This window comes from Melospiza melodia, chromosome 8, assembly GCF_035770615.1.
Source record: "Melospiza melodia melodia isolate bMelMel2 chromosome 8, bMelMel2.pri, whole genome shotgun sequence".
NCBI classification, from domain to species: domain Eukaryota; kingdom Metazoa; phylum Chordata; class Aves; order Passeriformes; family Passerellidae; genus Melospiza; species Melospiza melodia.
The window spans coordinates 10,401,973-10,428,169 of record NC_086201.1 but is presented as its reverse complement, the minus strand read 5'-3'; the positions used below and the strand labels follow the sequence as shown (position 1 = coordinate 10,428,169).

The following is a 26,197-nucleotide window of genomic DNA, read 5'->3' as shown; positions in this document are numbered from 1 at the left end:
TTTTGTTCAGAATTATTTTATTTGGATTATAGCAATTAGTATCACTGTTCAGTAGGCCAAATCCAGGCAGAGAGCACAGAATCAACTGCACAAGGCAACAACACAGACTAGTATTTTAGCATACAAACCATTTCACTGCATTATCAAGTTGAAATATCTTTCAACCATGCATAAAAAAATCTATGCTTAAGTCTTTCAGAGCTCCAGGTAATATCAGATTCCTAAATATACAAAAAATACATTTAACTTATAATAATCTTAGTGAATCAGACTTATAAAATTACAATTTTATTCTTCACAACATAGAAAAAAATACAAAAATGACTGTATATAGTTTTCACCCAAGTTTCACTGACATATACATCAAAATATATGATTTGATGTATACTCATGAAAATTTTAAGCTGAAAGATAAGTTTTAAAATGACACTGCAGATTGGTCCACACAAATGCCAACCTTCATAATGATAAGAAAAAAACCCTCTGATAAAAACATCACTTTGTGAAAAAATTACAATTTACCTGCACTGTAACCTGCATTCTTACTGCAATTTACAAATATGAACATGTCTACAATTCCAGTTGTAAAGCACACACTGGTGAAAACCTTGGTCTTTTGGAGGGTAGTGACTAACTCAGAGCTGGCATGGTAGAACAGAAAGTGCTGTCAACTGAACCAGTGCACACAACAGAGAGCACCAAAGCAGGGGGGCCTGCTGGTTTGGAGAGGCTGAGAGAGAACATGCAAGCCAAGTAAACAGTCTGTGGGGAAAATAAACCCTTCTGCACTTGTGACACAGTACCAATCAAAGCTTCTGTTACAGAGCTCAAGAAATCACAATTTCAGTGACAGATGAGGGGAAACAACTTCTCTTATGAGGAGAAGAAACCCCACATGTGTCAGCAAAATCAGTATTAGGGAACAACCCAAACAGTTTTAGGGTATCACACTACAGGTCTCTCTCAAGATCACCTTCCAGTAATTTCCATGGAAGTTTAACTTGAAAAAGCACTGCAACATAAAGCATTGAATTTCTGTACATAGTAGCAGCACATTTATACTTCAGAATATAATCCATACCATAAATCATTCTTTGCTGGTAAGAATTTACTGATAAAGCAACTACTTTTTCTTTTGAAAAGAAAAGTAACTCCATTTTCTTTTAAAAGGCCATAGTTTATTTGCATTTCTGTCATAAACTGATACTTTCAATTAAAGTAAATATTCCATATTAAAGCCTATTCAGCAAAGGTGTTGGTTGTAGAGGTTTTCTCACTAGTGGCAGCTTGCTCTGCTTTTCCATGGTGCCAGTGCTATCTGTTGTAGATCTGTTCTGTATCTTTCTCATCAACAGAGCCTGGAGCTTGTTTCATGCAGGAATATTACACAGCCATTTTTTATCTCCAAATTGGACCAACAAATTTGAAACCAAATCTTTTACTTGGGCACAGAAATCAAATTAAGAAAAGTTCAGGAGCCGAGCATTGACAATATCCAGTAACCTAAGTACATCAGGAAATCAGATCTTTTAGATTACATCCTTCAGAAATATTGACATTAACTTCTTTAAGAGCAAGTAGAAGCAAAAGGAGATTTTTGTTCAGAGGTGGAAGCTCACACTTTCAAACAATGACTTTAGAATAATGTAACATTTCTCAGATCACTACAACAAAGCTCATAACCTAATACAGAAATTAATGGAATTGTTGCATCTTTGAATCCAAAACCATTTTGAGGTTGTATATGGCCATAGTAATACAATCACAGAATTGTTTGGGTCGGAAAAGACCTCTAAGATTGAGTCCAACCATCATCCTAACACTGCAAAATCCCAGTAAAACACATCCTTATGCACCAATCTTCAGGTATTTTAAATACCTTCAAGGATGGTGACTCTATCATGTCCCTGGGCAGCTTGTTCCAATGCTTGACATCTCTTTCCATGAAGAAATTTTCCCTAATATCCCATCTAGACCTTCCTTGTCACAACAAGAGGCAGTATGCTCTAGTCCTACTGCTTGTAACTTGGGAGAAAAGACCAACACCCAACTTGCTACAACCTCCTGTGTTTTATAATCCAGTCAATAACTGGCTCCAAAATGTTGAAAATAGAACAAAGATTATTATTGTCTCTTGTCCTTTCTCTGCCTATAATAATCCTGTTTGTGTTGAACAGGAAAGGCTCTGTATAGTCAGACACAGGGAAATTCAGTCTTTTTGATGGAGCCAAAGAAAAATCACTGAAAAATAACAAGTTTGTTTTTTTTTTAATATTGCTCTGACAAGCATAAATCTGAATAACTGTATATAATAAATGTATATGATAACTGTAAATCCAGCTCTTCCCAACTGCTAGAACAGAGAGCCTGTGTCCTCAGTACCTCCCAGCTGTGTTTAGAAGAGCTGGGATGTGTCAAACACAACCAGGCCATGTGCAGGGGAGTGCTGGCAGGCCCAGCATGAGGCAGCACTGCAGGCAGCAAGGGAGGGTCACACCTCATCTGTGCACTGAATCATGACCAGAGGGAAGCCTGAGAGGCTCACATGTCTAGTGACTCCCACTGGCTGCAGACAGGACTGTCTGGCCATCAATTCCTAACAGAGCAAAGCCATAACCTACATTTCCTTTTGTCTCTGCCTGGATATCCATTCATTTACCTTCTCCTTTTGTTCCCTTCATTCCCCACCCTGTTGCTCCCAATCAGAAGTTTCTTCTAGGCTTGGGCACAGCTCACACAGCACTAATGCTTTCTGCCTCACCACAAGCCTTTCTCAGCTCCTTCCTTCCTTTTCCTCTTCCCTTCCAAGGAAAGGTAAAGCCTGAGAACCTGAGAAAGCACCTAGGAGAATGTAACTTCTTGTGGTCTCCCACTCTTTCCAAAGAGCAGACGAGGGTGGCTTGTCCTCCATGCAAAGGCAGCAAGTAACACGTGAGAATTTGCTCTGCAAGGAGCAGATTGTGACTGCAACACTTCAGAAGCTGAGTGCCTGGAACTGCCTGCTTGGATGTGCCAGAGTGATGACCTCAGTCACTTGAGAAAAGTCAGGCTAAGGAACAAGGCCCCCAAACACAGTAGACCAAGCAGACCTCAGCACTGAAAGATGAGTATCACAGACAATGACTAGAGATGATAATTTATAGTAAAAAAGGGAGAACTGCACCTGTTTCTGGGTGAACTACCTCCTTATATTGTTTAGATTCATTACTGATACCACTAAAGTATTACAGTTAGTATTATTTATTTTTTTAATATGCAAAAAAAGTATTCAAGGATGCAGTATTTGGGGTGGTTTTAATGTTTTGGATAAGAATTACAGTCTCTGAATTAATATTAGCATCTGAGTGATCAGCTTAAACAAGATCTTCAGAGAGCACACTCTGGTCAGACACTGTTTAAATTCCTAAAGAACCACATTCCCCTCATTTTCCATAACTGGTTTCTTGTTCTTGTTCCCATCACCTTTAAATACACAACCTACCTTTCTAAATTCAAATACTTTGCCCAGATTACATTCTCCACTGAAGTCTCTGACATTATCCTGAAATATTCCAGAGCATATTGTTTGCTTTCACAGCAATACATACAGTTTCTGGCATGCAGTCAAGCACTTAAAAAAGGAGGTATCAGTAATATAATCCCAATTCAGGCATTTAGTGGGTACAACTTCATCACTCATACTGCAACCTTCAGGCATTTAGTAATAAATGAAAACCATTTAGCACATCATTTAAGGAAAAGGTTAACTGCCAAGCCATATAAAGTTTAAGTTTTCCAAAGCACTGCAAGCTGAAATTATTTCAATGTTTGACATCCTGGAATTTCACTGAAATCAGATTTATTAGTTATTCTTGCTAAATTACTGGTCTTTTACCTCTGACTTATCTTGGTATACTCTTTACAAATGTGCTGGGTATTGAAAAACTGCAGCATTTTGATGTTTGAAAAGTTCTGAAAAGGAGTTGGAATTACTCCGGCTTCTTGTGTTCCTCAGTGTGGGAGAGAACCTTCCGCCTCTGATGCAGCATGTGGAAATAGAGCTGAGGGAAGACTGAGGAGAAAACACACCCAAGTCAATAAAGAGTCAAGAGAGGCCTGCAAGATGCACAGTACATGGTCAGTTCACCAATTCTCTATTACAGAATGTGCTAACCCACTTTTTGTTTAAATTATCTATTGCCTTTACACTCTAAAGAGATGAACTGATATTGTTCTTAGGCTTCAGGTACTATTAATTTTTCTGCTAGAGAAATCACATTTTTAATAAAATGCAAAATGCCTTATTTAACTCTAAATGTGGAAGCAGATGACAAAAGCTGCCATAACTGCATGCACACAATACAAAGAAAACAGACTGCAGGGCAGAAAAATTTCCAGATTTGTTTGATTTTTTGTAATTCTACTGTCACTTTTTCAGGCTCTAAGGCATTTTATACACATCAGTGCCTCTTTCATCTCTGTCTATCCAGAGCTTTTTCTCTTTTTATTTCTAAAACTATGGTAAACAGCATGTTTGCAAAACAACAAAGGAGGGGGTGGAAAACATACATACACAAACAGCAAAAGCTGAAATTTCCATGAGAAACCTTTGGGAACCATGCAAAAATTAAACAAGGTCATCAGCAGGCTAAATTGGTTACTCCTATGTATGTTAATCCCACAATTGTTTGTTTTTCCCAGTACAGCTGTTAATACAAAGAAACCTAACAAACTCATACTTACTTGGAATGTAAGAGATCATGACCAGGATCAGGAATGTATAGTAGTCAAATGAAAAATTGTACTTGTTAGGTAAACTAATGGAATACAAGCCAGACTGCCTGACGAAGGGTAATGCAGCATATATTGTGAGTAATTCACCTGAGACTCCCATTGGATACAATACTATAAACAAAGTGTACCTAGAATGAAACACAGAAAGAATTAAAAGTTATTACAAACTCTGACAAAATGTTTGTTAAATGATATTAGAGATATTCAAATTTTGAATTCTCCACTCAGTATTTCTTTTTCTTAGATCTTATTTGATTAGAACATGGCAAGGTATGAGCACTATTGCAAGGCGAGTATTCAGATCAGCAATCATTTGGAAATACTTAAAGATTTTATATGACAATCTACAAATTATCTTTAAAGCTATTCTCCACACATACACACTTTGTTAATTTGATTTCTGAACTCTTTGGTAGAAGTAATTTTACTACTTAAAACGGGGTCAAATATAGTTGATGTTAATCAATGAGCTTAAATATTATTTCAATGATAACCACTGCATTCAAGAACTACTGCTAAATGTCAGTTTACTTACTGCCATCCCCTACTGTTACATATCAGTTTCTGACAAACAATTATTTTGAAAATGAGTTCAGACAAATGCCTCTTTCAGCTTGCAACGTAATAAATCTTTGTAACCCAAAAATCTGCTGGAAAGAAGCTAGGCAGCCACGTTCACAAACTGGGCAATTACCTGAAGGCAGAATCTAATTTTTTGCACTGCAACTACTTTACAAGATAAATATCCCTGTCAGATCAGTGCTTTAAGGCTGTAACTTTTACCATGCTACTGACCTGGCCCATTTGATGAGATAAGGGAGATGGTTTAACAAGCTAAAGGTGTAAAAAGAGTAACGGATGATCTCGGTGATTGTCCAGGCCACTACAAACAAGAGGACACTGTCTTCACTTTGTACCTGTGAGAACAGAGAAAAGGCTTTGTATGAGCTTGAGCATTACCAGTTATTCACCAGACCCAAGGAAACCTCACAGAAATCAATTCCTGTGGGTTACTTTACTGCATCATTTTAGAGAACAGACTCCAAGAATGAGCTTAAAAGCAACATTAGTAACAACAGTAAAAACCCTTCTTATCATGCTCTGTATTTTTCTGGTTGCTTAAGAATAGCTCTGCTTCATGATCAGGTAACTTCAGCTCTCATATTCTGAGCAAGGTAAACTGGTACAAGAAACCCTGAAAAGCTGAGTATAATTCTTAACTCTTCCCATTCTATAAAGTACCAGCTTCTATTTCAGTCCTATGACTGTCTCCTAGTGCAGAAAGAATGGTCTAACACCTGATACTTGGCATGCATTTAATATTCTGATACTAGCTCATGGTGCTTCTGAGCAGAAGCACTGTTTTCCTTTTCTGGTCAGAAACTGGGTGCTACTTTTGAGCAGCAGCAGAACAGCTAACACCAGATCTCAGGCTGGCAGGAGAGAAGAACCATGCTCAGATTGTCTCACCTCAGGTAAGCTTGACAGGCACCTGATTCACTGTTCCTTGCTCCATTTTCTGCTTATTGTAACTAGCACAGTTCCTCTAATGTTACATTCAAGGCAGTATCACGTTTCACTGCTTTACACCTCTTGGAGCTTTTATGTCACTCACACATCAGTGAAGCAGCTGCAACTCCCCCCACATTTTAACCCTGAGATCAGCTCAGCTGCTCTGAGCATGGTGCTAATAATGCCAAGCTTGTGGGTTGATCCCTGCATGGGATCATTTAGGAGCTGCCTCAGTGATCCTTGTGGGCCCCTTCAAGCCCAAAACATTCTGTAATAAACTGCCTTTATGTGTGATATTTATAAGGCAGATCCTCAAAAGCATGTACTTTAAAATGAACAGCTATATTGATTAGATTATGGAGAATCATTATGAGGTTCAAGTTCCTGATGGATCTCAAGTACATGTGGGGTCACAAACCCACAGAACAAACTCTTGAGGGACCAGACATGATTTTAATTCAGCCTTCTCCCTCTACTCTTCAACAGAATTCCCAGCTGTATGAGCACCTTGAGCCCAAATTCAGTGGACAGTGGGAATGAAAAGAGCCCAACCACATGGGCCCATATTTTCTCTTTTCCTCCAACTCTTGAAAAAAGGGAAAAGGAAGTCAGGAGATGTGGGTAGTGCACTCTATTCATCTTGGACAAAGTATAAACCAACAGATTAAAAAAAAGGGTCAAGAATATATATATATATATATATATATATATATATATATGGACAATCAGAATTTTCTTAATAGGAGGGGACTGATAATATACTTTTGGGTAAAAAAAGGGAAATTTTTTCCAAGGGAATTACCCAGAAAAAGCTTTGTTACAGACTGCAAAACCCAGAAAAATTTATACAGAAATCTTGAGCTATCCTGGAATGCAGAGCTGCTGGTAATCAGTATTGTGCTGTAAATCTATGTTCTGCAGCGTGTAATATTTCGGGTCACTTTCACTGCATTTTGCAGCAAAAGCACCTTATTCTTTTTCTTTTCCCACATTCTAAGAATTTGTTTATATATTAATCTCCCTTACATCATCATAAAAGAGCAAAATCCAAAAATTATCTGGAGATTTTCAGAGAAGAGACCCAATCTATTTTTAGACATTGCTGCAGGATCCTAATTCTGTTTGAGGTCTGCTTTATAAGTTCTTAGTTCTCAACAGGGAAAAGTGAGCAGATGCTGCTGCTCCAGAGGAGGAATGTGCTTGACAAGCACTCCAGAGCTGCATCTTTTGGCCAAGTCGGGAGTAGCAGCTTAGTGATGAGTTCACCTAAACCTGTGAGGCCCAGGCTTCAACCTGTGCTTTAAATCCCACTTCTTTCCCTAGCTATGAAAATGGGAAAAGTCAAAACCCAAAGTTTGGAGCTTGAAGTAGCACCCAAGGATATGAGCAAGGACAAGAAACTGGGGTGCTACCAGTGAATCATACACACGGGAGTGGAAATTACAGCAGTTACAGTCCAGTTCTAGCACATGACATCTCTAACACTGCCTCCAAGGTCTGGTCTCCCCCTCTCCTTTGTATTGTAAGTTCACCCATTATGAAACACACAACCGTGTTGGGTCACTTAAAGAATCACTGATTATGCCTTCATAGCTTGTCTCCCCATCTAAGGAAAAACAATTTTTCAGGAGTTCTTACTCTTTTAGCCACTGCTAATGCTGCATTTGCATCATTCCTCCTCCAAGCTGAAGACAGGGCAAATACACAATAACCACTAAGGCCAATGCTCCCTGAGAATTCAATTCTTCTTCCACTACTTTCTTCATGCCAGTCTTTCATGGAAGTCTTAGACACAAGTCAAAACTTTATTTACACCTTATTTATCCAACTCTTTTAATAGGGGTCAATCAAACAACAGGCATGATTTCTGGCATGTGTTTCAAGCCAACATATCAGCAAGGAGGGTCCTGGATATATTTCAGCTTTTCTTAAATACTGTGAATAGCCAACAATGTTTGCTAAAATATAAAAGAAACCACCGTCTTTTAAGATGCAAAGATGAGAACTGGGAGTTGACAAAATATAGCCTGAGAGGTTTTTAATGTTCTCCTTAAGATTGGAAAGGGAAATTTCTCTACATTAAGAGAAACAGTTTGACAAATTTGCAGAAAATTTCAGCTAAACACATAATTAAGCAATCCAATGCAGAAGAGCAAAACCAGCAGCACTATGCAAGTGTAATGATGGAAAATATTGGAACAGCATGTCTCTCTCCAAAGAGCTGGTTCTCTGGTGCAGTAATTAAAAAATAAAACATCAAATTTAGAGGAAAAAAAAGGAAATTTCACAGTAGGCACAAGGGGCCTGATAGACCACTGTGTTGTATGGTATTGCTTTAATTTTACATAGATGTAAAGCAATGATGAGTCAGGTTTTTCAACTGTACTCAGCCATTCAGACTTCTGACCCTTCCATCATGGACTTTTTACAACAACTTAGTCCTAAATATCCTAAGTTAAGATGTCATTCCCTCTTTTAAGTAAGTATGCTTTACTACTGATTGAAGATATCAATTCCCCACTGCAGGTACTAGAATTACCAATTCTACATGCTTTAAATGATGTTTTCGCAGCATCTCTTGCCTGTGTGTTCTACAAAAGTTCCTCTAAATATAAATTACACTTATTTGCAACCCATCAGTAACTGAGCCCAATGGGATAAGCAATATATGCTTGCTGACACCATTTTTAAATTACCCATCAGAACCGGGTGCAGAATTATCTATCAGAATGGAACTCCACAAAGGCCTGCCATGATGTCACCAGATGATCTCACTGCTCACACAAATTCCAAAAGACCTCTTCTGAGCTGAAGGGCACTTTCTGTTCTCCTATGCCTACACTCTCCCTGCCCTTCACACCAGGCTGTTTGTTCTCTGCCCTCCTTTGCAGGGGAAACAGTAAAATTCACTGAACTGGTTCCTTTCTGACATAATGGCCAGCACTGATGATGTGCCAGGCCCTCCTCCACAACACCAACAACTGCTCCCACAGTGCAGGTGAGGAGAATCTCAGTGTGCAGTGCTTTAACATTGCCATGCTTTAACATTTATTGTGAATAACTTCATATTGAGTTTAACAACACAGCAGCACTGAAGTCCACAAAAAGCACAAACAAGTTAGTGGCAGGAAGCATGCTTTAAATCACATCACATTTCCAAAAGTGTATCCTGACAGAAGGAGGGATGCAATACACATTTCTTCTTTTAGCTGTATTATATATGAAAACAGTCTGGAAAAGCAAGATACTGAACAAGTCTCATTCAAAAAGTTAAAGAGGAAAACTGCAGTTTGTTTTACAAGGACCTCATCATGCAACTGCATCGCTTACAAGTTCCACAAAGCTGTGTGAGAATTTAATCCTGGCCTTCACCGTGGAGCTCACTTGTGCAGACAGTCCTTTAGAGAAAGTAGAACACTTGTGACACTTGCAAAACATCTCCCCAGGTGAGCCTGCAGCTCCCTGGTCGGGGCAAGGGGAGGGAGCAGATCACAGCCTCTTATTTGATTTATTGGCTCTAAGTCACAGGTCAGAAATTCATCACAGGGTTCCTCATCCAAGCCATTCTCATACCCATTTACTAAGGCATTAAAAAAGTAACACATAATACAGTCTCTTGCAAGACTTTAACCATAAGACCACACAAGTGTGGGGAAAAAAATCTGCACAGAATATTGTTGAAAGAATCCCTGTTAAAAGTCAAATATTTGGCTATACTCATTGCTCCCATTTTGTCAATTTTCTCTGGTGAGAATGTGGGCATAAGCTTCAAAAAAACCTAACCCACAATCACATTACAGGTTTTTCTTTGATGTCTAACAGACAACACATAGAATAATTCTAATCCTTCCAATGTAACCTTTAATGTTTGGGTTACTTCAAAACCAGGAGACAATTCATAAAAACAGATTATCACTGTTTTTTATGAAGCACCAGATATCCCAAAATCATATAGATAACAAGCAAAACTCCAAAAGTATTTATTGTAAGCATTTTATAAATATATATAAAATCTAACATCTTGAGATTATGGTTTTTTTTATCAAAACCTAGTACTTATTTCTGGTGAGTTAAACAGAGACCAGAGTACATTAATGTGCACCAATAGAGAAGTCCAAGGTTTTATGTTTATTGAGAAAAATAACATTCCTCCACTTTAAGTAGCATGAAACTAAAGCTTCACATGAACAAGCATCACAATACCAGAAAGGACTGATAATTGCTGGGAACTACAGTGACTTATGTTACTCTACATGTGCATGGATGCTCTGATAGCAGGTTTGGAGGAAGGAAGAGAAAGCAGCTTCCCTCAAGACTTTGTAGTAAGCCAAGTTCCTTAAGACATTCTCCATTCAAGTCACAAATAATCTTATGCATAAAATGACTGTCACTTATTTCAGGCACCCATCCTGACACTGGTATCAAGACTAATTTCTTTCTTTAATGAGAAGAAAACTAGTAAAATTATTTGGCTACAGCAGAGATGCAGCATATTTGGGCTACTACAAGGATTCAGATGACATGAATCAGTCACCATAACCTGTACCAATTAAAGCATCTCTAGATTTTCAAATAGCTGTCAGAAATCATGTTCAAAAAACAGGGCTTCCAAAAGATTCTAAAGAGATCTGCCTAAAGTACAGCACTGTTTGGTGTGGTGAGCAGTGAGAAAACACTCAGCCCCCAAAATTTACCTACATTTGAATATAAGAAAATTGAATGAAGGACAGAGGAAAGATTACCCTAGAGAGTGACAATGGAGAGCTGTGCACAAACAATTGAGGGGGAGTTTCAGGTGCCACAGGAAGTGAACTGCATATGCAGGAGGGCAATGAGATTTTGCTTTTAGTGCTGGCACTAGTGAGATGAACACTACAAGGCTGTACCAAATTCTGTGCTCTGTGTTACACACTGGAAGCTGTGTAACTGTCACTAAGGACTGCAGAATCTATCCAGGAGCCAGATGTCTCACAGCGACAGAATCAGACCTCGCTCTGTTTGACTGTCAACAAAAGATGACATCAGATCTATTTTTATTTCTTTTGATCCACAGAAATTCATATGAACAATTTCCCATGGTGGGATACAAACAGAAGACATTTTAAGGACAATAAGACAGCAATCAACACTTGCTTTTCAGAATGGATCAATAGCTTTTCTATCAATTTGTATCTTGACTTACCTCTTTTACACTATGTGTTACTGCCCATGTCAGGAAAACCCTTGACATCACTTGGAAAGCAGTCAGAACAACAGAAGAGGGAACAATGCCTGGAAGATATTTTGCAATTAGTAAATATGCCTGATTAACAAGGTAGGGGTGGGGAAATAAAACACAGCTATACCAAAGTCCAGTTATTTGAAATTTCTGGAAGGAAAGCATATAATTTTTTTTAATTTGAAATTCTAAAGTCAGTCCTTCAGTATGTTTATACAGCATAATGCAGTGCAATCCCCTGACAAGGCTTTCTGCATCAAAATGCAAACAAATGTAATTGATCTCATTGCAATCACAGCACATTCCTCAATACACAGAACAGCTCAATCAGATAATTCCAATCAAACAGCTTCTGGGATACAGAATTTCAAATAATCCTGTTTGATTAAAATATCCAAGATACTCTTCATTACTGTGATTTAAAAAGTAAAGACAATAAATATGCTTTGCACTGTATACTCTAAAAAAAAAAGAGCCATCAAAAATTATAAGTCTTTTTCAGAAACACTGATCTAGCCCATATTTCAATAGATGAAAAGTTTGTAGCTCCTTCCTGGAAATACAACTCAGAAAAACCCCCAAACAAAAAAAAAAAACCAACCAAAAAAACCAACCCCCAAACAAACAAACCCCAGGGAACAGCTGATGCACTGGCAGGTACAGAGGCAACTTGAAGATTTTCTCAAGCAAGCTGGTTCTCCCAGCAAGTTCCAACTGACCTGTCAGTAAAAGGACCCTACACAGCCAGGTCTGTCAGAGCAGGAATAGTTTTAGACTGTAAGATTACACAAAATTTCTAAACTTTGCATCTCAAAGTTTTATTTTCTTCTAATAGTGAAATGATAAAGAGCAGGTGTAGCCCCTAAGAGACAGTAAAAATGCTTGTAAAGCTAATGCAAACCACAAGCAACCCAACAGCCTCAGAGAGATGCAGGGACCAAAGAGAAAATGAATTAGGAAGAGAGAGTAAGAAAAGCCAAAACCAAGTTTCAGTTGAATTATTTTCATTGATGTGTTTTGGCTTCTTTGAGAGGGAAAAGGAAAATCCTACAGACATAGTTCTCTTCAGTTTTATCCCACTGTCTTGGTCTCTGGACTACATGTTACCTCCTTTTCAGCTCTGCATTTTTTAAATCTTTGCCATATGTCAAAGTCCTGTTCTCAACCATGCTTCACAGAGACACTCCCCTATCAATCCTTGTATTTTGAAGGACTTGCCTCACAGATGCTAACATTTCAGATTCTACTGAAAAGATGTAGAGAGAAAAGTTATGCTGATACACACAGCCATCTGTCACACATAAGCTTTTTTATTGACAGAGAATTACAGCTCTAGTTAGAGCAATTAGTTCAGCAGGGGCAAAGGAATCTGCAAATTTCCTGTTTCTCCTTCCATAGGAACTTGTGCTACAGTCAGTGGGACTGCAGCAGACAGCAGCAGTGCATCCAGCTGTGCAAACCCCCCTCACTTTATTTAGCTGACAAACACTTCCATTAACAGAAAAAAATATAATCCACAGCCACTTACAAGAAAACCAGTCTCTTGCAAAAGAGTTTTGTTAGGGAAAGCAAAAAGAATAAAAACAGTATAAAATGTTGCCACTTGCTCCTAATGGCTCTCTCTAATATTAAATTGTGCTACTAAGGATCACATGAGCTAAATGGATTTACATCTCAAATCAACTGAGAAAACAGCAAAGCACTATGGATTTAGGATGATAAAACCAGCATTTTATCTGCAAGGTTTTTTCTCCAGTGTTCCAAGATTTAACTTCTGCTTCTTGCCACTTGTTAAATAAGACCTTAAAAATGGTACATTTTAATATTAATTTTTACTTTTTTTTTAAGTATGTTTATTCTGGCAAAATCAGTAATTGAGATTTAGTAAAATTAAACAGCAGTGGAAGGACTGCCTTGGCAGCACAGGCAAATAGATGATATACACAGTTTACTCTGAGAAACTTTTACACTAATTTGAGGTGTATATGATCATTCCCTTCCTGGGGTGATCTGTGCACAGTTTATGAAATGCCTTCTTAAGACATTTTCAGAGCAGCTGGATGACTCAGGAGGGTCAGAACTACTTCATTAACTACAGAACCAGACTGCCCTCTGCTGACACATTCCCAGCACCAGCTCTCCCAACACCTCACTTGGTTATTGAAGCATCCCCCAGAACTCACTATGAACCTACAATCCAATAACTTCTCCCTTATGTGGCTGTCTGGACAATGACAAAAACGCCAAATTTGTAGTTGCAGCTTTAGGAACCTCAACACCATCTTTAAGTAGTAGCTAGTGAACATTCAGATAGGAGCTAAAGCTAAAACTGTTTAATTGTTTTGTGACTTCTCAAATTAGGGAGTTAAAAACTGCAATGTATTACAAACAAAAATTAGTAAGTTATGCAAGCAGTAAATTCAGCAATTCACAGACTGTAACATTTTTCTTGCTAATATATTGCTAAAAGTTCAGTCTTCTACAAAAATAGTAAACAGAAAATTTGCAAGCTTACCAAGTGCACAGTGCAGAATCTAGAACAAAAAGAAAAATTCAAATCACTAACATTTCAAATTAAGCAATTCAGACAACACATTTAGTTCTGTTACAAGTGTTTAAGATTCAGTATTTGCATTTCAATGATTAAAATTAATATTTAGCTCTGCTGCCCAAGCTAAATGGCAGACAGTAAAACTCCCTCTTGCTAAAAGGAAAACTCAGCTTTTGTGTGAGCTCTTCAGCAGAATGAAAGTAAATGTAAGAATTACAACACATTCATGCAAACATTAGTAAGGCCAGGGAACAGGACTACACTCACCTCTAGCAAAGCTCCAGTTTGGAAGAATTTCAGGGGCTTTTCTATTGAATAGTAAAGGCTGTGGTAGCTGCCTTTAGCCAGATACGCCCGAACTAGGCCGACTGCAATAACGAGCCACCTGAAACAGAGACAAAAGGAGACATTAAGCAAAGCATAAATTAAAAGAAACCTTTAATCTCTCTTTCAATACTTGAGGAAGCAACAGGCAGAACTGTCCTGAAATACACTAACTCTGCAAAACTGGAAATGTCAAATACTTGCATCTTCTACAAATTTACCCAAGTGAAAGATTATGCATTTTAAAAGCATTTTTCAGCACCAACATGGTAGCAATTTCTCTAATGCCTCCATTTATTTTTCAGTGAGCTCTGTTTAATTAGTAATGGAATGTATTCATGGCAGATTGGCATCATATTTTCTCAGTTGAAGCAGAAAACCCCTGACAGCTAGTGAGACCTATTACCAGCTTAGAGCAGTATGACATAAACAAGATTCAGAAGGAATGGATTTTAACATTGTGGTTCAGTTCAAAGTAAACTCCTGGACTCTATGAGAGGTCATCCAGCTTAGCTGGGAGCATATATTATATGAGAAATGGTTATAGATGAATAACTTCAAGGAAACTGAGCCTGCTAAAACCTTGAAGACAGCATGGCCATTCCCATCCCAGTTTTCCTTTTTAACCAACAAATATATCTGAGCCTATGTAAGCCACGCCCATGTAACTGCAACTGTATGTGAACAATGTGACCTGTTAACCCTGCTCATTTTCCCTTCAGGTAACTTAAACAAACCTAAACAATTTTCATCCTGGCTGATGAAGCTTTCACTAAGTACCACAGCCGTCCAGAGCTGGTGCTTGCCCCCAGCATGAGAAATTCTTCAGTCAAGTCTTTGCCAAACCACAAATCCAAGGTGAGTGGTCAACCCCAGTCAAACACCCTTCATTTGAAAATAGCATATATAGTGAGCTTTATTTCCAATTGCTTTTGGCAATATGGGGAGAAGGGGCTGCTTGGTCAAGGAGAATCCTTAACAGGGCCCCCAAACCTTTCACTGACAGGCTCATCCTGGCTGTCTAACACTCAATTACTCTGAGTGCCACCCAGTTTTACCTCCATCTCCCTCCAAACTCCTTGTGTAAATCACCAAGTGTCATTGCTAACAGCTCACCTCAATGTGTAGACATGTAGCAAGCCCACTGACTACACAATAGTTTTCACCCTCTGGAAAAAAGTGTGCAGCTGTGGTTTTGTAACAGGGATGATGAAGAAATTCCCTTTATTTACAGCATACAAGAATCTTAAAACTACCACATTAGCTTGGATATTGCAGAGTATGTGCACATATTATCCCAAATGTAACAATTGTTTGAAACACGCAGTGAAGTTCAAGAGTTACTTATTGTTGAAGATTTTTCAACAATAAGCAACTGCCATCCAAGTTTGTGTTTGTATCAAAATCTGTTAGCAGAACTGAAAGAAAGCTAATTACTTTCTGCCTTAACTTCTGGAAGACAAGCACCAAAGAAAAGCAGGGGGAGTGGGGAAGATAAATGGGAAAGAGAAACAAGCCCTCCCTTTCTACAGAGTGACAAGTTATTTCAGTTAAAGCCATCTTGTGAAACCAAAAGACAAACATTTGCAAAGTGATTGCTGTTTACAAGGAATAAATCAGATTCATTTTGTATTTGGACTTCAGTGCAGAATAAACCAGTAAGCACCACAGTATTAGTGACTGTCCCCTGTAACACCAACTGCTTCTTCTTTAGGACAGGAATCAGAGCAGGCTCACACTGTACTCTTCTCATCAGTCAAGTTTCTCTGTTTTTCCTGATCTTCCACGTTTGTTGAGAAACTGCTGAATTGAGCAATTTCTGCAGTTGCACAAGATGCCAGCTCTTGGCTGTGCCTGCCAACCATTCTCACCTGAGCAGAGACAGGTGAATCCCACAGCTCCCAGAGGAGCTCCAGCCTTTTGCTCTGCCCCACCCTCGTGCCAGATCACTGACTCCAGCAGGACTGTACTTTCCATTCCATTTCCTATCCTTCAAAAAGCATTTGATACAGATCAGAGCATGAATCCATACGAAATTGAAAGCTGAGCCTAGTTTGTGCTGAAGCTTTTAGTATCTCTGTCCTGCTTCTGTGATTCTTAAATAGTTCTTCACCTTCTAGGACTAGACAAAATGGAACAGGAGAAGGTGAAACCAAGGAATATCAGCTGAAAACGGAACTTGGCAAGAAGTTTAGAAGGGCAGCAAAAGACACCACTGTCTCATGAAAGCTCATTTCTCTGACCTACACACTGAACTCCACCTGGAGTTACACTTCATTAAACTACTGTTACCCTGTCTGTAAACTCCAAACTGGACAATTACCATTCTTTGATTAATCCAGAATAAGAAAAATGGATACTTTAATTTGGTCAGACTTGATAGACAAGCTTTGTGCTCAGGTCCTTAGGTAAACTCCCTTGTCTCTCTCACAGGTCATAAAAAGGCATTTTCTTATGCAAAGTTTACAGAGGTTCTGTAACATTTATGCAAGAGAATACAGCAGAGCTATGCAGTGAGTGCGCCTGAAAGGGAAAAATGTACTTTGACTCTCAACAAGCACTTAGGGAAGACATGGACAATGAAACTCATAACCTGGAACACTCTTTGAGTAACACTGATTAATACAAACCCTTGCACATTCAAAAGCTATTGCATTACCATCGACCTGGTTGAGTGAAATCCTTTTGAAATTCATTGTTTATACCACCACCAGCTACTTATACCCAGAAGTACTAGTCAGTTACAGCACTTGACTAAAAATAAGAAACATAATCACCTTTTAAAGCAGCTTATCTAACATTTATACTCAGCTCTAGCAGCATGCCCCAACTCCCCACCCAGCACTATCCAGTGATTTTGGTCAGGCAGTTTTTAGGAACAACCATTGCTATGCTGCATCTCTGCCTCCAGAAATGAGCTCCCCATGCCAGGCCAGGCATGACTACACAGCTTCACTCTGTGATGGGGAAAGAGTCTGCCTGAACACGAGAGGAGCAAGATGCAGAGCTTTCTGCAGCTTAAGGCTGTGAACCATGGGCAGTAAAACCTGAGCAATACAGCTGAGAACCAGCTGCAGTCCTGGTTATCCCCTGTACCATGATTGTCCCATTTCTAAAAAAAAAAACCACCCAAAACATGAACCATAGTAAGTGCATGCAGCTCCAGTCAGAGATCCACAGGTACCCATGCTTTTTGTACTGCTTTTGCTCTTGTAAAAACCATTGTATGGGTTTTTATGTAGGAATCCATACACTACGTGCACTACAGCATGAAACTAGAAATAAGATCTATTATTTTTGGAGTAAGTTGTGTTTTCTTTAGCTAAGCCAAGATAAATGCAAAGTAAATGCAGTAGCTATGCTGACATTTTTCAACTGTCACTTGATCTATTTTAAACAGTTAATACTTAAGGCAACTATGGTTTTAAAACATTTACTTTAATACCTATTTACTGCACAACAATGCTGTTGTGTGCTTTAGTTTATAAGCCTTTTGTAAACCAAACAAACCACTTCCACAAAATCCCATGTGCTGTAAGAGTATCAGTTCAACACCTGGGCACCTGGAATTTTTTGTTTTTTTCTTTTCACAATTCTCTTTCCAAGGCAGTGCAGTTGGAGAAGCTAAGTCTGAGCACTCTGACTGACAGGGGGTCAGTAAATAATCAGTGCCACCAGTTGTGTATCAATCTTTCCATCTTCTCATCTGAACAACTGAGCTTCTGTCAACCAACTCCAGAAAAACTACCTTTTTAAAAGGCTTCACAATAATAAGAAACAAACTGAGCTTTTTTCCTAAGCTCAGTCCTGTATATTGTGGAAGTTCAGCAGTGTCCAGGGGAAGTGCAGCCTCCTCATCCATTTGAAGAGGAATTATCAGTGAGAGCCCTCGGTGACCTACCCCGAAATAAAAGTGAGAGACAACACAGAGATATGACCACGATCACAGAACTCATATGGTAACTCCCCAAACTGCAGAAATCATTTAATCACAGCCCTCTCCAGATAAAAAGCAGCTCATGTTAAAGCACTATAAATCACATCCCACCCAAGAGTGGAATTTTCTAAGAGATTTGATGTAAATCACAAAAATGGGCAACACTGTGATCAAGATTTATATGCCAACAGAAAGCTAAATAGAGGTTTATGCTATTTATTTCTGAGTTCCAGCACTCATTTTTTTTTTATTTGTTCTTCTTTCTTGAAGAAATAGAAATTTCCCATGCCCAGGAGCTCACATGCCATGACAGAAAGTTCATGACCACAAAGAAAACCTTCCATTTATACCACAGCTTCTCTCTCGGGTTTTTTATATCTCTTATAAACACAAGTGAATTGCATATGAGCAGCAAAATAAGCAGGGAAATGCTTTTATTTCTTAGAAGAGTTCAGAGGTGAACTCCTTAACATTGTGCAGGGACACCACAACAAAACTAAAAAGCTCTCCTGACTGCCTGCAACGTGTTGTATTACTCACGCAATTATTTCTGAAACAACAGATTAGTTAAATCAAACTGGTGGGTAATTATCCTTGCCCTCTGAGTGAAATACCCTGCAAATATCCTATGGAGCCATCAACCAGCTCAGTGACATCTCACAGTAACACAGCTGTTGGGTAACGGGTGTACCAAGCACCTCACAAGAACCGAGCTCTGCCAGCTCCCCTACCGCTGACCCACACAAGAGGAAATATCTTGTAAGCTGAAACAGGATCAGCTGCCACCAGCAAAGGCTAGAATCTTCATGTCCAACTGCCTGATTGAAGTGGATTTTATCTATATTAATTCTACACTAACCTTTCCCCCAAACATGACACTACTGCGTTTGCTCAACTCCTCACCTGACAGGGTTTATCTAGTGGAAGACACCACCACTTGGGATCCATTTTAAAGGCTCTTTTCTTCTCCCACCCAAATATCCTCAATCTTTCAAAAGACCGTTTTATTTTTATCTGGATTCTAATGAGATGCGACAGCCACAAATGAATTAAAAAAAAAAAAAAAGAAGAAAAAAGTCTCCTTTCTCTTGAGAGTCCCCAGTTGTCACTATTTTTAGTTCTGTACCTAAGAACACACCTGAGCAAGCACCAATTGGCCCCAGACTGCATTACACCATGCAGGGCAAGGGCAGAGCACCAAGCTGGTCCAGGAGCTCACACATCCCAAAAGCAGTTTCCAACCTCAAATTACAGAGCAGCTGAAGGGTCTACGGAGAAATCCTGCAGGGCTCAAGATCTTTGCCTTTAACTACTGCTGTGGACAAATTCCCTGTATTTAGGGTCACCTCTAGTGAAACCTGCTGGACTCTACACCACAGACATGGTGATGTGAGGAACCTACGGCCAGCTGGATGTGAGAGCTGCTGCAGAGCAATGAACCTGTCAATGGCAGAGCCGGGCAGCTCTCAGGGCACCCGCACCCGCACCGTGCTGTGCACAGCCCGCTCCGGACGGGCAGCCGGACAGGCGGGGCGGGGCGGGCAGCGCTGAGGGCTCACCCGGGCCGGGCAGGGACAGGCTGAGGGACCCCGGGCACCCAGCCGGGGTTACGGTCACAGAGCACGGCGAGAGCCGGGACAGCGGCAAGGCATCTGAGCCTGGACGCGCAGGAGCCGCTCGCCAGCACGAGGAGCGGTGAGCGAGGGCTCGGCTGTGCTCCTGAGCCTGACCCGAAGTGCGAGGCAGGGCCGCTGACAGCACGGGGGGCACAGACCCGGCCCCGGGCGGGGCAGCCCATGGGCTCGGGACCGACGGGAGCGCGGCCACGGCGGCGGCGGGAGAGGCCGCTGCTCTCGGCCCGGCCCCGCTCCCTGCCCTGCCCTGCCCTCGCTGCCCAGCCCTGCCCTGCCCTGCCCTCGCTGCCCCGCCGAACCCACCCGCGGCCACAGCCCGGCCGAGCGCAGCCCCGCGCCCCGGCTGCGGCCCCGGCCGGGGAGCCCCGCGAGCGGCCCCGGCCGGTCCTTACCCCGCCGTCATCACCACGTTGTAGATAACGAGGTAGCCCGTGGCCAGCGCGCCCGGGCCCTTCCTGCGCCGCGCCTGCTGCCCGCCGTAGCCGTTGTCCGCCCGGCTCCCGCCGCTGCCGGCCGCCGCCATCTCGCGGCTCCCGCGCCCCGCCCGCTGCCGGCGCTCGGCGGGCGCGGGGCGGGACTTCCCGCGCGCCGGGCGGGGACGGCTCCGCGCAGCCGCGGCAGCGCCCGCGCCCCTCACGCCGCGGGGCCGGCCCGGCCCGGGAGCTGCGGCCGTTCCGCGGGGCAGGGAGCGGCACCCGGCCGGGGATCAGCGCCCTGAGCGCTCGGTTTTCAGGGCTGGTTCAAAACGCCCCTCTGCAGACAGGTGTCCCGTGTCCCTAGAGACGTTAACGGCGTTAGTTGGTACGGTTATTTATGGAATATCTCATAGGTTTTCATCACTTTTGTAATGTAGTTCAGAGGAGAGACGACTGAGAGGCGATCTCCATTAATGCACATAAACATCTCAAAGGCAGGTGCCAAGAGGTTGCTGCCAGGCTTTTCGGTGTGCCCAGCCACAGGACAGGGAGCAATGGCCATAAACTCACACAAGAGTTTTCGCCTCAGCATGAGGAAAAGCTGCTTTACAGTGTGCCAGGGTGGCAGAGCACTGGAACAGGCTGCCCAGCGAAGCCGTGGAGTTTCCCTCTCTGGAGACATTCCAAACCCAGCCAGACACGTCCCTGTGTCACCTGCTCTGGTGATCCTGCCTGGGCAGGGGATTGGACTGGGTGATCTCCAGAGTCTCTTCCCCCCCTACAATGCTGTGATGCTGTGTGAATGAGAAGTTGTAACTCGTTTCCTGCTGAAGCTCCCTACAAGAGCAAAAGCCTGGAAAGCATTACTTTCCCAGCAACAAACAGAACTGCCTTTCTGAACAGCCACAACAGAAGAATTTTTATTTTTTTCTCCCCTACAGAAATTGTAAACACGTTGTGGAGTTACTTCTCCATTCCCATAAACATTTCTCGGTTTATTTCCCATGCATGTCGTGGTGCAGTCCCTTTATGAGCGGTGCAGAATAACAGCATAAGCCTCACTCCCCATCTCAGAAAATTCTGCTTCCATGTGAGTATTTTTGTGGTTTATAAATTCATGTGCATATCTCTTGCAGACAATAGGGCTCAAAAGGCAAGATGATTTATGAGAACTCAATTTTCAAACAACTATGCTTTGGTGCAATATTTCAATAAATGTAACAAATTTTAGAAAAACGAATCATTCATTATTCATGTATGCAAGTAAAGAAAAAAAAAGGCCTCTGTTTGCTAAGTCTGACAGTCTCTGCAGAGGAGAGGAGTGTGCAGTCCCGTGCTGCTTTCCTTGTCAGCACAGGGAAATGGGGACCCAGTGACTGCACGCCACACATGCAATTAGCAAAGGTCTCCTCATTAAGCAGAAATGTGCACAGCATGCTTGGAAGGTTGGACAGTTTGGTCTTTAAGTAAATTAAGTTTCTGCAAATCCAGAAACCCAAGTAGTGAAAAACAGCAGCCAGCCCCAAATTCTCCATTGTCTCCTGAGAAGACTGAATGTTATACAAAAGAAATACAAGGAGAATTAAGTGGCCCACCTCTGGCAGTTCCTGTGTCTTGCATAACCTCTGCTATTGGAGTTTCAGCCCTATGACACCCCAAGACTGGACTTCTGCAAACATTATACAAGCAAGGGAAGGTTTATAGAAAGAGGTAATGCCTTTTATTAAACCACGGCTGGCAAAATGAGACAGTTTCAAGTACATAAAATATCTTTCTTCAGTGGAAATAGAATTCTATTCATCAAACAAAGCAAAAAATTCAAGGTCAAATACAGCTTGCAGTCAATTGCTCAGAGCTGAATCAGATGCATGTCACATAATTTTGGAAGTGGAGGTCATTGTTTCCTGCAGAATAGAATGGATGTTAATAGGAAGCTAGAGGGAGATGGTAAACCCCTTGGAATATCCTTGGGGCAAATGAAAAATAGGCAGGTTATAGCCTGTGGAACACAAAAGGAGTAGTGAAGGAGGAGAGGGAAGGGAAGATCTGTGCAGGAACAGCAATTCTGAGTCTGTGGGCTTTGATACCCAGTGCACCCACAGACCTTGCTGTGCCCACAGGGCAGCCCAGCAGAGCCAGGGCTTTTCCTGCTTCAGGCAGGTGCCTCCCTGCAGTAGGACACCAGCAGTCACTGAACACAGCCAGGTACAGTCACTGAACAAAGCCAGTACAGTCACGAGACAGTGGGGCACACCTGCTGAGATGGCTCTTGGAAGGGCTGAGGATTTGCTCAAGAAGCATGTTGCTACAAGCAGGGTGTTTGCACAATTTTTGCTTTAAGGAGAGTCTGTGTGGTCCTGCATGGCCTGTGGTGATGTGGGCTGCATGACAGCAGAAGTCTGAATAAAGGCAGCACAAGCAGATTTGTGCTAATCTCTCTTAGAGTTTTTAGAAACATTGGTGTAAGTGAGTATCTACATTGAGTCTTCCCTGATTTTTTTCTCTCTTCCTCCCACAGTCTTCCAGAACTCTACGTTTCCCCACCATATGGGAGTTCCCAACTGTGAAACAAGCCCAGAGCCACCCTGGTGCCCCATCCACGTTCCCATGGAGGCCTGTGGTGACACTGGGGACGCGGCAGAGCACGAGGCCACGAGTGCCAGCCCCGGGCTGCAGCTGGTGGCACTGGGGCAGAGCAGCCTCCACTCAGCACCAGCCAAGACAGGAGAAGGGCAGCAGCACCACAGACATCAGGGAGGCTCTGCTGTGGCCACCTGAGGGGCAGGAGGAGAGGCCTGGCCAAGGTGGACGCAGTGACGCTGCAATAGAGCATACGAGGAGTGTGCTTTGTGGTAGTATTTATTTAGGAACCGTGAGTAACTACAGCCGTAGCGGTCTCATCTTTGCAATTCTGATGGTTTAACAAACAGGGAGAACATTAGCATATTTTTATTAAGGTATAAAATACACCCCGTTGCCTAAAACATTAAAAAAAAAAAAAGTGAGGAAAACTCTGTATGCTCTAAATCAGATTCAAAACCTTTCTGTATAAGGAGTTGTGGCAATACTGTGTTTAGTATAACAAGAGGTTTTTATCAATTGAAAAGAAAGACATGCTGGCAATCTGAACTTAGCAACAAAGAGTAAAGCAGTTACAAACCGTTGTGTCACCCACATTAGTTGAGCTTTGAATGCAGAAGAGCAAATCATATGAAACATACACAACTAGGTAATACCAAACAACCTAAGGTTGGTAATGTACACACCTGTATTAAAGTACACTGACTACTTAATGGTGAGGATTTAAGGTAATGTCTTTTTTTTTTTAGAAGAGGTAACCTTTGAAATGCAAATGGTTGCACTTTGCACACAAAAAGTGGAAAAGAAAAAGAATCACTTTTGGAATGATACATAGGTATAAGACACACTGGTTTTGGATTATGCATAATCACCTTGCAGCCCCTGATATTACCTCTGAACAACAAAAAAAAAATTAAAAAGTGCCAATACTGTGAAAGGAAAGCAAAGTTACTAAGTCTGAGTGCGTTAACCATTTCTGAGAAAAAAATGGGGTTTGGATTTTTTTTGTTTTTTTCTGCGTTTTTAAAAAACGCAACAGCCTTACTGGTGCAGGTTCAAGACAAAAACAAGACAGTCAAGCTCATAAGGTAGAAATAGGTCCTATATAGGTTAAGATTCTTTGGAAATTGCTAAGAATAGAGGAGTTTGTAATCCAGGCTACTATCTTTTTGGCTACTCAAAAAATCTGTGGGAGTTTCCAGCTTATCATCAGTTGAAATCTGTTTTGCAATTGCCAAATAAATGCAAGTAAAACTTTAACTAACCTGGAATTCCATTCACAGACATGCACAGAGAAATCACCGATTGTGCAATAACCTGTTTTTTCACAGCAGCATATATATGAATCGTAAGTCTTTATCAGACTGACCAGAAACACAGAAAATATTCTCAGTCTTTGTGTTTTCAGTCTGTTTCTTAAGTAGGCAGCTACAACTGCACTGAAGTGACAGGCTCCATAAAGGAAAGATGACAAAGTGGGATCAGCTGGCTAAAAGCAAGATCAGGAGTATCTCAGGAAGCCACCTGGATGTTTAATGCTTGCCAGAAATACAAGGGCACTAACAGCTCACTGTCAGAGGCAGTGAAAATGTTTGAAGTTTGGTCTGTGAGACTCTGCTTAAAGGAAACAAGAAATGAACCATGCTAACATACAAATTGCAATGCTGGCTGTGTCAAACCTTCCCTTAGAGAAGATGCAGCTCAGCCTATTCCTCAGCACTGGAGAGATTCACTGCATGTCTGGCCAACAATTCCTTTAAAGTAGATCTTGAGGAGCCAACTTAGCTGCGGTTTTGGCTGAGAAAAGTGATGGCAAAGAGCAATGAGCTCAGTAAATAGACTATTTTTCTTTAAGATGTTCAGAATATAACTTAGTTTCCATACATGTGATTTTAAAAGTAGCTTGGGCAACTTAGTTGATGGCTTGCTTAAAGTCAATCCAATCATGCTAGCAACTTAAAAAGCCTGCTGGTTGGAAATAATGCCCATACATAAAGCTAACAGGTATCAACTGATCATGCTGAAAAACAACCCCCCAAAGACCTACGTTTCACACAAGGTGCTTTTGATAACTTGGTTTTCTGAGCCTTATAAGGAGAGTCTTTAAATATATTTTATTTTAGCCTTGTTTCATTCTTCCTCCTCTTCACCTTCTTCTCCTTCTCCCTCTCCTTCTGCCATTGTTTCCACAAGGAGCTCTGCGGTGCACGTGGCTTCCCCAAGGCTGTTAACAGCTTTGCAGGTGTATTTGGCATCATCGTCCCCACACACTTCAGAAATAGTCAAAGAACAGTTCCCTTCCTCGTCGTAATCTATCTGGAAGTGACGGGACTCCTTGACAGGCTGATCGTCCTTGAACCACATCACCTCAGGGTCGGGATAGCCTGCGAGAGCAGAGAGAGAACAGCACTGCAATGAACGAGCATTAACTCAGCACTAATTACCTCGTGCTCTAATTCCCGTGTGGGGACGTGCCTATGTGTTGATAGACAAATATTTCATTGACTTCTATGGAAAATAAATGTAGATGATGTGAGGCTTTTTTACTTCACATTTACCTGAAGCTGTTTTTTACAAATAGCAAAAACTTCTCGTGAGCACTGCGGTACTCGCTGGATTCCTCCTTCCAGTCCCTGAGCAGTGCCTGCAGACAGTGTTTTGTGTGCTGTAGCCATCAGCCAGCAGGGAACTCCTGACAGTGCATCTGAGGCTCACGTTACACTGCAGCTTCTCCGGCGACAACAGCTCCCAGCACCGAGATTTAGAATTTCAAGGGTAAACTGGTTTGGGTTTACAATTTAATACCTTTCTCATGTTGCTTTGCTATGCTTATTCTGAATCTTCCTCTTCTTAATCTGCTCCTTAAAATCCAGCCTGTCTTGAACGTTGCACTCCCTTTCTCTGTATTTGTTAGGGTAAGTGAGGAAGTCTAAGAAAAGCATTTTGATTGTGCATCTCAACAGGAGTTTCAGAGCCCTTTGTGAAGCAAATGGCTCTGCTAAGCCTCGGAGCAGGCTGTACAAGCCTGCTGCAGAACAATCCCTTATACAGTACTCTTGGCTGCTGTAACAAATTGAAGGTTTGTGATCTCAGCCAAGTTCTGGACTGGGAGGGGAGGATAAGTCCCAGGGGAGAATAACTCCCCACTGAGCAGAAATAAAGTGCAGGAATCCCTAAAGCAGAGTGAACATTGCAGCAATACACTGCAAAGTTTGGAACATCAGCCGTGGTACATCCATCTGTTTTATTCCA

General features: G+C 41.4%; 2 protein-coding genes and 2 long non-coding RNA genes across 6 annotated transcripts in view; 2 read left to right on the top strand and 2 right to left on the bottom strand.

The window, feature by feature from the left end:
• HACD2 (3-hydroxyacyl-CoA dehydratase 2) lies at positions 1-20,472 on the bottom strand. The gene is made up of 7 exons (XM_063161760.1): positions 20,342-20,472; positions 14,322-14,439; positions 14,019-14,037; positions 11,468-11,556; positions 5,569-5,690; positions 4,723-4,901; positions 1-4,051 (listed from the first exon to the last, which is right to left on the bottom strand). Exons 1-7 carry the CDS (start codon positions 20,470-20,472, stop codon positions 3,969-3,971), a joined length of 741 nt encoding a protein of 246 aa, XP_063017830.1. The 3' UTR covers positions 1-3,968.
• Positions 6,178-18,504, top strand: LOC134421177 (uncharacterized). The gene is made up of 3 exons (XR_010028535.1): positions 6,178-6,248; positions 15,101-15,236; positions 16,499-18,504. It is a non-coding gene; the product is annotated as an uncharacterized LOC134421177 (long non-coding RNA).
• Positions 19,947-25,040, top strand: LOC134421178 (uncharacterized). The gene is made up of 3 exons (XR_010028536.1): positions 19,947-20,010; positions 21,307-21,455; positions 22,884-25,040. It is a non-coding gene; the product is annotated as an uncharacterized LOC134421178 (long non-coding RNA).
• MYLK (myosin light chain kinase) overlaps positions 23,207-26,197 on the bottom strand; it is a 141,179-nt gene continuing 138,188 nt past the window's right edge. For all 3 annotated transcript variants that reach the window (XM_063161757.1, XM_063161758.1, XM_063161759.1), the window contains one exon: positions 23,207-25,329. In XM_063161757.1, the coding sequence (XP_063017827.1) occupies positions 25,076-25,329 (254 nt within the window). In that variant the 3' untranslated portion in view covers positions 23,207-25,075. The remainder of the gene's footprint in view (positions 25,330-26,197) is intronic.

What these genes read in the sequence shown, in the direction of transcription:
- HACD2 (XM_063161760.1), bottom strand. Translation starts at nt 20,472, where the DNA reads ATGGCGGCGGCCGGCAGCGGCGGGAGCCGGGCGGACAACGGCTACGGC. An exon ending in TAACACATAGTGTAAAAGAG is followed by an intron (nt 5,691 to 11,467) that starts GTAAGTCAAGAT and finishes CTGTTCTCACAG; the next exon opens with GTACAAAGTGAAGACAGTGT. An exon ending in CATGATCTCTTACATTCCAA is followed by an intron (nt 4,052 to 4,722) that starts GTAAGTATGAGT and finishes TTTTCTCCTCAG; the next exon opens with TCTTCCCTCAGCTCTATTTC.